At 37.9% G+C, this 13,836-nt stretch overlaps 1 protein-coding gene across 1 annotated transcript in view; it reads left to right on the forward strand.

The window, feature by feature from the left end:
* The window catches only part of SLC35F1 (solute carrier family 35 member F1), a 348,203-nt gene that overhangs the window by 292,457 nt on the left and 41,910 nt on the right, over positions 1-13,836 (forward strand). Inside the window, exon 4 of the mRNA XM_039871174.1 lies at positions 9,727-9,886. Coding sequence (XP_039727108.1) covers positions 9,727-9,886 — 160 coding nt within the window. The remainder of the gene's footprint in view (positions 1-9,726; positions 9,887-13,836) is intronic.

A 13,836-nucleotide genomic window follows, 5' to 3' on the forward strand; every position in this document is an offset into this window, starting at 1 on the left:
AGAAATGAAGATCCAGGAGGGACACATGATAGCTGCTGGAGAAGGTCCCTTGGGAAACGGGAGAACAGAATTGCCTTCAGTGCCAGGCAAGTGCTTCGGGAAGGAAACCGGCTGTGAACTGGAGAAGAGAAAAATGTGTTTTTTGACAACTGTCCACTTAAACCTAGATGGAGAATATTTGGTTCGCCCTGCTGTCCCCTGCGCCGGTAGCAATGCTGAGCATGCAGTAGGCATTTAATAAATATCTGCTGACCGAATCGATAAATGACAATATGAGGTGATGAAAATCCGATTTTGCTTTTTTTTTTAAACAAAACCTGAAATAGTTGAGTTAGACCTAGAAATAGACCCTGAAAAGTACAAGATGTTTTCCTCTAGCTCTTGAAATTGTTTCCCCCTGCTGTTTTAATGCTGGGAGGAATCAAAAATAATGCAAAATTAATGTAGAATTAATATTTTATCAGAAAATATTATTTATTTTCTTCAATACGTGCTTGGAAATGTGTACTTCCTTTAATGTTATTGTTAACATTCATATGTTCATGAATTCCATAAATAAGAAATACGAATTAGCAGTGCTTGGCTGACTAAAGACAGCTGTTTCTCCGAAAACATTCAAGATAGCCATACCGCATCCATGACCCATCACTAAAAGCAAATGATTCTAATTCTCAGATACTTTTTCTTATACCCTTCACCTTCTTTAATATAAAACAATACAGACAAGCAGAGATTATTTTTTCAATACCCTCAGAGACTGTCCTCCCTCCCAGAGTGCTTTCAGGTTAAGAGGAAGCCCACAAGCTTACTAGATCGAGTTGAGGCTAGACCATTGTCATTTAACTGGATCCTATATACAGTCTACTCCACCTGGACCTTGACTGCTTAAGCTCACTTTGTGTAAGTAAAATGGCGAACCTGGGATCGCATCCCGGCTCTGACACTACCATGTGACTTTAAGTAAGTTCACTATTGTCTTTAGTACTCCATTTTCTCATCTGTAAAATGGGGAAAATAAGAACCTAGCATTGTGCCTAGGAAATGGTCATCGCTTGCTTTCTGCTTTTGGAATCCAGTTTGCAGATAATCAGAGCTTGTTTTTAAGCCTGATTAAAGCTCCAATGATGCTCACCAAAGGAATTTGTCCTCTGAGACAGCTCTGCTCCCACCCAAGGCAGATTTCCTTGCAGCAGAGTTAGAGCATGTGTGTTTCTTGATTATCTGTATCTTCTGGTGGGCGCCTAGATTTTTAGGTACTTGTCCCAGATTTTCAGCACATGGTAGTGTCTTTTTTCCTTTCTTTCTTTTTGTCTTTGAGAGTCAAAGCCAAAACAGTAAAGAGAATATCCTTTAACAACTAGGAATTTCTGATAAATTGACACAAGAGAACATATAAAATTCACACATTTAAATCCTAATCAGTAGAAACAAGAAAAATAGTTTTGATGCAGGATAGGGCTAATTTCCCCTAGTTGGTCGGAGGAGACCAAGCCTTGTACAGAAAGAAGAAGAGGAGCCTTTGGCAGAGAGTGTAGAAAGAAGTCAACACACATGCTAAAGTTAGAGTCAAAAGGACAGTTTATTAGAAAAGGGGTAACACTCCACAGAGTGTGGTCTCCTCTCAGAGACAGAGAGTGAGAGGGACCCTGAGTGTTCCAGGAATTCAGTTTATATGTTGTTCTTTAGAACCAATGAGTTATAGTTTAAAAGACTGTTGTTAACCCATTTCCTTTGATATGGACATACAGTGAAGAAGGGGAAGGGTATGTATGTAGCCTGAAAGGGTGAGAAAGGCCTTTTGGCAGTCCTAGCCTTTAATCCATAGATTCCCCATGGTTTTAGCCATAGGGAATGACCCTGTTGGTGCCTGGTTCCCCAGGTGTGGGGAATGGGTTGTTAGCAATCCCAGCAGAAATCCTCCTTCATTCTAAAGGTGTCCTCCTGGCCTGGCCATAGGGCTGATCAGCACATCGCAGTCTCTGATTGAGGCTTGATTAACATTTTAATCCTCTTGCCTCCTCCCTACATTAATTTGATGAAAATCTTTTTCTAAATCCTGAAAATAGGACATTTCCTGAAAAATAGCTGTCACATAGTCAACACAGTGACACATTTTATCGGTTTTAATTTGGGCAACCAGTATGGTGGAAACATGGCTTTCTCCAGTATAACTACTTTAAGACAGTAAAACCTAAACATTCAATCCTAAAGTGTGGGGTTTATGGGGAGTAGAGGTGTTATGAATAAAAACTTCTGAAGGAGTGAAGAGGGTGAAGGTTTCTACCAGAAAAATCTGCTCCAGATCAAAGATATTACTCCCTGAAATTATATTCCCAGTTGGATTTTCAAATGCTCCCAGGATAGCTGCATGTCCAGGCCACTGAATTAAAATGGTTCTTGATTGAGCGTAAATGTGCATTTCTCAAATTACAGTCCACTCTCTTCAGCTGTACTGTCAGCCAAAAAAGGACTTTTGTTGTGTCTATGTAACTGAAGTTTGTCTTTTTTAAGATCTTTCCCTGTTAACAATTCAGTTTTACTCACCAGAGATGAATTTATAATACATATCACTTTTAGAAACACGGGAGCTTTGCCAATTAGAAGCAGAGGAAAGGAGAATGGGGAAATGTTCTTTTTCCTGGAATCACCTACTAGTTGCCTCAGGTTTAGCCTCTGACAGCTGAGCCACTGGAGGGGAGCCGTCTCCTTTGAATAGCCTGAGGGGAGAGTTAACAAGGAGCTGAAGGCTGGCTGTGGAGCCTCCTCTGGGCAGAGAGAATTAGAAAGAGAGATGAGGTCACCTCCTCATTATGTTCTACTGTAATGAGAACAGTGGGTAATGTTTTTTGTTTTGTTTTAATTTTTTTTACAAACCACCCACTGCCCTTGAGACTGATCTGACTCTTATAGAATTTTTACACTCTCATAATATGAGTCGTTCTATATATTTTGAAAGTAGTGTATGTTCAAGATAGGAATCTTGGATATCATAGTGAATTTGGGCAGTAGGGTTGAGTTATCCTATTAACAGTTATCCTATTAAAGATAACTGTTGTTAACATTTATTCTTCTAGATTCTGATTTTCTCCTTTCAGAGATTTTTATGCCTAACATGATGATGTGGAGATCCTTAATCGAGAAATGAACATAATGCGTCACCCAAACCAAGTATGGTATGGAAAGAGTGTAGAGGGACTTCTGTTCTCCCCATATACCAGTCAGGCCAGGGAAGACTTCCATTCCCTTCCAAACACGGGAAGAATGGAAGTAAACTCCTCCTCTCTCTCCATTCCTTCTGGTTCCATCCCAGAGGGGAAATAGCTAATTTGATATCCAGTTGAGGACTTTGCCACTTGGTTAGGTTGTTATGACTTAAAAGAAAACAAAAAAGAGGAAAAGAACCATTTTCAGAGTGTTTCATTTCTGCCCGCTTTAGGCTTGGTAAGGACTGTTTGCTGGAAGTACCCCTAAGACAGCATCCAAAGCTTGATGACCGTTTCCTCCAGTATATGTGTCTAAGAAAGTTTAGGCCTAAGTTAAAATTGTAATATAAGAGGCAACACTGCCTTCCGCAATCCAGGTGTAATGTTAATATGCTGGTGTTTGATCTCCATTTGGTCCTTGGGCCTCTTAGTGGAACCATGTAAAATTGTCAACATTCAAGCAACTTGACCTACAAAAAAGGCCATTCCAAATGGATCAAGCTATTATTTTCAAGCAGTTAGAATCCAGAGGAGAGGAGAAGTAAGTGATTAGAACTACAAACATTCAATATTAGCAAAGAAAACAGTACATGTGTAGACAGAAAAGGCAACTATAACCTCTAAATATGAACATTTTATTAGAGTGAAAACATTACGCAATATTGTTTTTGTATTATGCTTTTCTGAAGATATTTAAGAGCCATTAGTTGAAGATAAAGAACAGCATGCTGAGTTTTTAATTCTACAAGTATAAAATGGGAATGCTGTGGAGATTTCTGAAATGTCTGTTTTTAATTCGCCAAGCAGCAATTCTGCCATCTTAATTACTTAGATTTCCTTATCATCTTCATCCATGTTAAAAGCATATAAGCATAGAAGTCAGAAAACATAAAATATCACGACGTGCTAACTTTATGACCTTTACGATGCTCTGCTGTTTTTTTTTTTCTTTCGTGAATTAAAGTAACTCTTTGAAAGGGGTAAAACCTATGTTACAATTTGATCTTTTAGAAAAAAATCAATTCCTGTTTTTATAGAAAGAAATAGACTGCTGGTCTTTTCCTGTACCTCCAGGCAAAGCTATTCATTCTTTTTAAAATAAAATGAATGTCGTTTATACTTTGGATTAATTTGGTGAAATTATGTATAACCAACTCAAAGAAAAAGTTAACAATAGCTCAAAATATAGCATTTACTTTAAGTGCTATATGACAATCTGTTTAGATTTAGACATTTTCTGTTTTGATTAAAACACACCAAAGCCCTCTACCATGTTTATCTGGCATCACTATCACTGTGCCCTTTTTGAAAAGCATAATTTATAGCCAATTGATATTTTCCAGCAAATATAATAAATGCAAATACCTACATTCAAAATTTCATTTGAAGTTCTATAAGAGTTTGGAGGAAGATATAGATTTGCTCCAAAAGACGTCATTAATATTGCCCTAAATCCAAAAACAAATGTAGGAGATATTGGGCCATTTTGCAGTAAGCACATTTTTATGGACTAAGAATAACTCTAATAAAACTAATAACTCTGAATTCCTTCATCTAGCAGTACTAGAGGAAGCCTCTGGCCTAGATGTTTTGTTGGCAGTACCAGTTGCATAAAAATGAGATAGAGATCGTGATAGAGATAGAATAGAGATGGGGTAGAGGGAGAGGATGCAGTGGAAATTATTGATATTGAGAGGCTACTAAGATATCACACCACAGGTGAGGTTGTTGAGCTTAGAATGGTTATGAGATATGTCATGGGGGCAGGATTTATATTATTTTTCTTATCTAATTATGACATTTCTTATTTAATTTCTCAAAATTGAAAGTCATATAGCACAACTGCATTTAACTGTTACAACCTTATCATTCTATGATGGTAACTGTGCAATGAATTTCTGTGTAAGTCAAAAATGTTGTATCATCATAATTATCCAAATGTCAGTTGGCCTGTGATTAAAGACTGCTGAGAAAGATCCAGTGGTAAGAGACTGACCAAATCTGAGAAGAGAAAGAAGGAGAGAGCAAACAAATGATGCTTGCAATATACTTTTAAAAAAAAGAAAAACCTTAATGCTATTTAATGTTGACTTATTCTGTCGTCCTGGAAGCAATGTCAACACAGATTTTTAATTATTATTTAAATAACTTGAACCTTGATCTAGGTGTCTAGAGAGTAGTTAGTATTTTAGTCCCAATTCAGACACTCGCTCACTTTACTCTTAGACCCTCAGTTTCTTTATCTATAAAATGGGTATTGTCACAACTCCCTTACAAGGCTGTTACAAAGATTAAGTAAAAATAACGTGTTTTGCAACTATAAATGTAAACTTAACCTACTGCAAATGTTATTTAAAACCACTAGGTTCAAATAATAATTCTGGCATTATCACCCTGACTTAAGAGAATTTGCCCCAGCCATTGAACATGGTATGTCCCAGCACCTCTCTGGTGGGTATCACCTGAGGATTCATGACATAGAAGAGTAAAATTCATTTAAATCTTTAGGGGAAAAAAGATGTTATGTAAATCTAAGGGATAATGAACATTTTTCAAAGTATTCTTATGTTCTTTTCAGAACATAAGATGATTATGAAATAGTATTCACTGTTTATTTTTTGGGTACTGATATCTAATTTCCTTTTGGCTATAGAAGTGTATACAAAGAAAAGTAAATCTATTAAGCAGGTTAATGACAGAATCAGTATTTTTTGTGCTTTTTCTTTTTTTAGCAGGCATCTGTTATAGTGCTTCTCTCTTTTATTATTCTAACAACCACTTTGCAAAGAAGTTAAGCTACCAGAAAACTATTGGAAAATTATTTTGTCAGTATGTTTTATGCTATATGACCACAGGGGAAAAGCTGGAGCCAAAAATCACTAAAAAATAATGGCCTGTTTACTAATGGCAGCTACCAAATGGTTTCTTTTCTATAGTTACAGATATCGTGGTGAGACTTCCACCTGTAGCAATTCCTGTAATTGACCTTCATTAAAATATTGTTTAAAAGAGAAGCATGACAGAACTACCTTGGTATCAACAATTTGAGTGACCTTGAGTACATTGCTTCTTCTCTTGAAACTTCTGAGTTCCCAATTTTATTTAAATAGAGGTCACACTGATTCTAAAATGGGCACATACTGCCCCCAAGGGGCACTCGTAAATGTATAGGAGCATTTATTTTTTTCTTTTACTGGTCCAGGCCCAAGATGCTAAATACCCTGCAGAGAGCATGGGGCGGTCCTGCAAAATGAAGGAAGGTCCCACCCAAATGCCGATAACAGCTTGGATTACCTCTAATGTCCCTCCTGATGGTCAGTGAGATACCAAGTGGCTGTCCATTTATTAATTCATTCAGCCACCCATTATTGATCCCCTACTGTGTTCTGGTCACCAATCTTCCCGAGCTGAACTGTCTCAGAAACCTCCGCTTGGGTTGTATTCTTCCTTCCCCTTCTGTTCTTTCTAAAAGTCTTTTCTACACATAGGACCACTTGACGCAAATAAGGATTTTTCAGCTCAACCAATTAAGGGACTAGATCCCAGGACTCATCATGTGCTTTGGGATTTCTCATGACACTGAACCAAAAAGGCTCACTTCAGGCCTCCCCAAAGATTAGATGATGGCCTAGTTTGCCTTCAATAATTCGGGGATGGACCAAAAGCTTCAGCCAGATAATAAAATCGCAATCGTGGAGCATGTAACTAAATATTTCAACTGTTGATGCAATCATTTCTAGTTTTTAAAACAAAACACCAACTGTTTTATGCCCAGTGAACAGTTTTCACTGGCAAACTGAAATTTCCTAATATACTTAAATCGCATTTGAGGCCAGTCCTAAAACTGCCTTAGAGCATTTTACCATATCAAGTAGGATCATTAATTTGCTAATTAACTGTGCAGTGAGCAACCTTGTTCTGTGGTACAATCTTACTTACCACCTCCCCTATATGTAACCCCTCCAGGAATGCTGTCAGCTCTGAGCTTGGCCCCAAGCCATCACAAGGTTAAATTACCATTCACATGGCCCTTCATCACCTTATCATCTCACTGTAGCCTCAGGGACAGCTTACAATTCTGATTGCTTATTCCATTTTACAAAGGAGAAAACCAGTGCGCAGAAAAGAGTGAAGATCTGCCCAGGTCACAACAAGTTTTCCAGCATAGAGAGGATTCTCAGTGCTGTTTACAGTGCCAAAACAAATACAGTAGCCCACCCCGCCCAGGCACCCTTATTCGTGGGGGGATACATACCAAGACCCCCAATGGATGCCTGAAATTGGATAGTATAAAACCCTCTATATATATTTTTCCTATACATACATACCAATGATAAAGTTTTACTTATAAATTAGGCACAATAAGAGATTAACAACAACAATAATAAAATAGAACAATAATAAAATAGGACAATTTTTGCAACAATAATAAAATAGAACAAATAAGGGTTACCTAATACAAGCACTGTGATACCGTGATGGTGGATCTGATAACCCAGATGACTATAAGTGATTAATGAATGGATAATGTATATAGTATGGATACGCTGGACAAAGGGATGAGTCACACCCCAAGGAGGACGGAGTGGTACAGCACACGATTTCATTACGCTACTCAGAACTGTGTGCAATTTAAATCTTATGAATTGCTTATTCCTGGAATTTTCCATTTAATATTCTCTGACTGTGGTTGACTGTGGGTAACTAAAACGAGGGAAAGTAAAAACGTGAATAAGCGGGGACTACTACATACAAACATTGTTTGGCTTTCAATGAAACTTGGAGACTCTATTTTGATGTTTCTGAACATTAAAAATTCTTATATGTATTTGTTCGATAACAATTATTGAATACTTCTTACGAGCCACAGGGTTCTGGATAGTGAGAATATAGTTCTGTGCTCATGAACCTCTGGACAAGTAGAGAGGTCAGGCATTATGCCAGTAATTCCATATTAATTATTAGTGCAATTGACGCAATAAAGGAGAAGTCCAGGCTGCAAGGAAAGCATTGAAGAGGACCCAACCTAGCCTGGAGAGGCTTTCCTGAGGAGGCGGTATATAAGTGCAGGCCTGGAGGAAAAGTAGGAGGCAGAAAGTTCAAGAATTGACATGGAGGAGGAGGATGCATGGGTGAAGACCCTGAGGTAGGAAAGAAGAGCTTGTTCCAGGTAAAGGAGGATGCTACCTCAGGCTAGGTGGCAGAAGTGGGAGAGGGTAAGTAGATTTGAGAGATGTTTAAAAGATAGAATTGGCAGAATTCTGTGATCAATAGGATGCAGACAGTAAGAGTGGAGGAGTATCAGAAATCACTGTCCTGTGTCTGGCTGCTGAGAGGTAGGGCCACTTGTTGAGGATTCTAGCAGAGGAGTCGTACCGAGAAATTGGACAAGATCACCAGTTTCTCACTTGGTACATGGAGATTGGAATCCAGTGGGACATAAGTTTATCTAGTGGAGACCCTACTTTGCATGGAATATCTTACCAGGTTATGGGAGAGACAACCAGTTCAGAGCCCAGAGCATGTGTTTGGAAGCAGGATTATAGACTGGCATTGAGCCCCTCCTTATAATTTACAAAATGCTTTCACATGTATTATCTCTGCGCTTCACAATGATCTTTGGGAAAAGTCAGTGGGAGTTATTATCTTCACTCTACTAACAGGAAATTGAAGCTTCCCGAATTTGTGATTTGCTCAGGGTCACGACACTGTAAATAAGGACCTAGGACTCAAATTCGGATCTCCTGGCTCCTGGCACAGGGTCTTCTCATTTCACCATGTTATCTTACTACATGATTGGGGTGAACTCTCCGCCAGCTCTTGGGGCTTCCATGTCAGGTGGAATCTCATTATCTGTACAAAATAAATAAGAAATGAAATCAACTTTTTTCCATATTCTGTTTGAACTTTTTTATTACTCTTTTTTACAACAATATTTATAAATTATTTCTAAACTTTTGAGATTAGTATTTGTATTTATTTTTAGAGCAATTTTTTTCTTTTCACAGTGACATTTCAAGGACAGATGAAAGTAACTTATACTGGTTGTGGGGAGACAGTTGTCTGGGAGAAATTATGTTCAACTTTTGTCTAAATTCCAATATTATAAAACATTACCATACCTCTGCCTCCGCACCCCCCATTCCCAGATCTCTTCCTAAGGTGGTGGGACCATCTAAAATGGCTCAGCATATTCTCCTCACATGTGAGGTGTTCTCATGGTGTCAGCCAGGGTGCTGAGAAAGGCCAGAAGCCAAGCTGCCCTGACACGGTAGGGGCAGAAAAATCTTCTCCACCAGCTCATCTCATCGATTTGCCTTCTCCTCTTTTCCTCAAGGATTGCAGATGTTTCAGTAACGTTAATCTGAGTTGTTTCTGGGTCTGTTTTAATTGCACTGTTCTGGGTCTACACAAAAACTCAAGTTCACAAGAAATAGCCTTTCTATATAGCTAAGTTATTTTTCTCCACTACATGAAAAGTATCCCCTTGAACCTCTTATTATTCTTTGCTTCCTCTCAATAGCTCCTGGATTGTTTTGTGATCCCGGTCGTGATTTTGCTCTCCTGGTTCTTCCTGCTGATCCGGTACAAGGCTGTTCATTTCATTGGCATCGTGGTCTGCATCCTGGGGATGGGCTGCATGGTCGGAGCCGACGTGCTTGTGGGAAGACATCAGGGAGCAGGTGAGTCTCCGTGTGTCCACCAGGTTACCTGCTTCTGTGGATGAAGCCAAGGTAAGACAACAAACATTCATGGTTGAATGGAAGAAAGGAACCTGGTCTTCCCCGTGTTTGTGTCTTACTCACGCCTGTCCCTCTACATCTAGGATGGTGGCACATAGGAGGTGCTTAATATATGTTTCTGGAGTGAATGAAGGAAGAAAAATGCAGGTTGTATGCTATTTATATAGGAATTCGGAAACACCAAGATCGTATTTAAAACTAAGAGTCAACACCCATTTGTAAGATGTTTTGGAGGCCAGAGCTGCCTAGTCCAGACCAGCTAGTTAGAGATGATATCAGTGGGTCAGTCCACTCCTGGACCACAGGCACTTTCCACACCCCCACGCCCCAACACCCTCTCTCCCAAATTAGAGAAAGAAGACTGAATTTTCAAACTACTGACTGAAGGCTGATATATAGGCCTGATGGTTATTTAAAGTTTGAAGACTAAGGTTAGGAATACTTGATACTTTTATGAGCGAGACCTAAGTTTAGTCTCCTCACGCATGATTTTTGTCTGCTTTTTGTTCTGGAGGGAGGGTTTTTGGTAACAATCTTAGATAATTAATTTGTAGACCTACAAAGTAAAGCTTCAAGATTTCCTTATCAAATTGCTATGAATCTTCTGGGGATCCCTGATCCAGCATGGTTTCCAGAAATGGAGAGAAGCCATCTGTAGTCCATGGCATTGGAGATTCTGCCTTGAAGCCTTGGAGTGGTATATAATGTAGGAAGCACACAAACAACACTTATCTTCCAATACTGTATTTGGCACAGGTACAGCTGGTCACCCACAATAGGAAGCTTCCATGCCTTTGAGCTCACTTGAAAGAAGATGTCTTTCCCAACTTCGTCAGTAAGATTGGTGGCCCTAACACATGCATTCTCTCTTTGTCGCCTTACTCCAGCATTATAGGCCTCCTCTGAAGACCATTTCTGCATTTACTGATGCACAAGGGAGAGACAAGCAATAAGGGCAGCTCCTGAGACTATTATAGATCTTGGAGTCTGTCGGAAGGCTTAGTAAGGCCAAAGAGATACTTCTCCATGACATTTCTACTTTTCTCAGAAAACTTACGGATATAAAAGAGAAGGTTAGGAAGTGATAGCAGTAAGATAAAACTCAATTAAAATAGCTTCTTATTATAAAATGTATTTCTTGTTCTTCAAAATATCTTCTTTACACCATAATATATTTATTGCATTATTATGTAGTTCATTTATTAAGGATGTTAAATACCCATAACAACATTTTCTTGTTATTAAACATAATTTTTTATGTATTTCAAGGAAGAGAAAATATTTTCAGGGAGCTAGATAATTAAACACAATAAGTAAAAGTGACAGTTATATTGGTTCCAGGTACTTTCACATGCATGCATTATCTCACTTAATCCTCTCAATTATGCAAAGAAAGTATTTTATTCTCATTTTTGCAGATGAAGTAATTAAGGCTCAGAGAAAAAAAATAACAAAACTGTGCAAAGGCACACCAGTACTAAATGTTGTGGCCTAGATGTGAAATCCAGTATTCTTTCTGCTATACCACTTAATACTTATTTTTCCATAATTGAGACTCTTATAAGAAATATACAAATGTTATCTTATGGCAAATTAGGGTGAACAACTGTCTCAGGTTTCCCTGAATGGGTTTCCCCAGATGCAGAACTTTTGGTGCTAAAACCAAGAGCATCCCAGGAAAACAAGGCAGTTGGTCATATTTAAAACTCCAAAATGTTCATTGAGATGTATTCATTTTCATAAATTACACTAATAGTCATTCTACTTTCCAGAATAGTATAATTCACCATTTAATTCTTGATCTAATGGTAAGTAGTGATTTTGAATAATCTTTTCTTTCTCTTTCCACTGACACACCTATTCGAATATCTCTCTAAATATGGTGTTCTTAGTGATTAAACAAAAATCTAATAAGTAAAACCAATTTTCGCAAAGCAGCTATGACTACGTTGATTAGAACCAAAAAAGTGATCCAAAATGAGAAACGGCCAACCTAAAGGGACAGGTGACTATTCAAAGGGAACGATTCAGTTTTTAACCACCATTAACTGAACACTTAATAAGTGCCAGATGATATACTATAAGCATTTTTATTTCATTTACATATTTTACTGTGTCCTCACGATTTTAAAATAGGGAAACTGAAATGCAAAAAAGACTCGGTAGCTTGCCCAATATTCAACAGCTAATAAGGGACAGATATGTGATTAGAACTCATGTCTACCTGAATTGAAACTTGTTGCCACTCAAAATCTTTACCTTAGGATGAATTAAGACCTTTTCAGTCAGCTTGATTTTTTAAACATTTATTGAGACATTATGATGTGCCAGGATCCATGCTAGGGACCACACAGAATATAAAGCTAAGTAAGTCACAGTCCATGTGCCTCCATCCTAGTGTTAAAAAAACAAGAGGAGGACAGGAAGACACACAATTAACAAATAACAGACGTGGAGCAGAATGCAGTGGGTGCCATACCCGGATAAAATGGTGTGAAATTTTAGAGAAGGAAGAGATGGGCACTAGACTAAATGGATTTATCATAATTTTAAATGTGTCTATTTACCCAAAACTTATAAAACATTATCACTCATCATGATTTCATACATATGTAAATGACAGATTTGCTGGTATCATCTTCCTTGTGATGCTGCACGGAAACTGGCACCACCACATTAGGTATCTACTGAATTACAGTGAATAAAACATGGAATAACATGTAATTTCCAGTTAACTAGATACAAATTATAGATAGAAAATACTAGTTTTGGTGCTTTCTTATACTTGCATCAAACACTTCATTATATAATATGGTTGGATAAAATCATGTCCTGCTTAATTTAATTATATTTAATCAACTAAATGTTTACTCATGCTTTATGTATATGTATACATATACATAAATGATTTAAATGATTTCAAAACTGATAAATACACTTATGAAATTTTGGTAAATAATATCTAATCTTTTTTGTCACTCATGACTAGAAAACATTTCTGAACCTGCAGTTACACAAAATTGTTTTATTATTAACAATAATTATCATTGCACTGGTGAAAACTCGAAGTATTCGGGAGTAGATTACATATAGTCAAAGGCCAATTAATGGAATAGGCCATAAATGTACAAATGTAGAGTTTGAAATAGATTGGTGAGATTGTTCATTGGAAGAGTATGGCCTCTTTTTAGGATTTTTAAAAGGTAGACCAATGTTTCCCTAATTTCTATTAAGGTTATTCAGTAATTTAGCTTTCCCGAATCCACGGATATATAATTAATTTCATTAACTAAGAATTCTATTAAGCAGCACTTCCATACTTCACTAGTACAACAATAATCGACATTTATAATAATGACCCCATGTCATCACAAGATTCTGAAATGGCTCCTGAATGAAAAGTGACTGAATTATGTTCATTATAATTTTATAATTTTAGTAATGGATACTTTAAATTTTGTGGGTAATTCCTCAAATGAACTACTTAAAATTACACATTTTGTTTTCTAGTTGACATGAAAACAATTAATCAGGTTGCTAAAGATGACACTTTCTGTCACAGCAACCTTACTTTCCCCAGAAGATGCACCCAGGGACTTCCCACGAAGTCTGGTTTTTCATCGGTGCCTGATAGTGTTCTCAGCTCAGCTGCTCCCCATGAACCCAGGAAGGGCTCTCAGCCCTTGAAGATCCAGATTCTGATCTCCATTCCCTCGAGGGTGATTCCAGCAAGCCCTCCTGCCTTTCAGGGTCTCTTCTCCTTTCTCTTTGATCCGTACCAGGAGTTGGGAAGTTGCCTTAGAAAAGGTGACACCATTTAGAGTGAATATATAATCTCCCAAAGTGACCACGGAGGTGTGAATGAAGAAGTCTTTCCCCAAGCCCAGCCC

Source organism: Pteropus medius, unplaced genomic scaffold, assembly GCF_902729225.1.
Source record: "Pteropus medius unplaced genomic scaffold, Ma_sr-lr_union100, whole genome shotgun sequence".
Lineage (NCBI taxonomy): Eukaryota > Metazoa > Chordata > Mammalia > Chiroptera > Pteropodidae > Pteropus > Pteropus medius.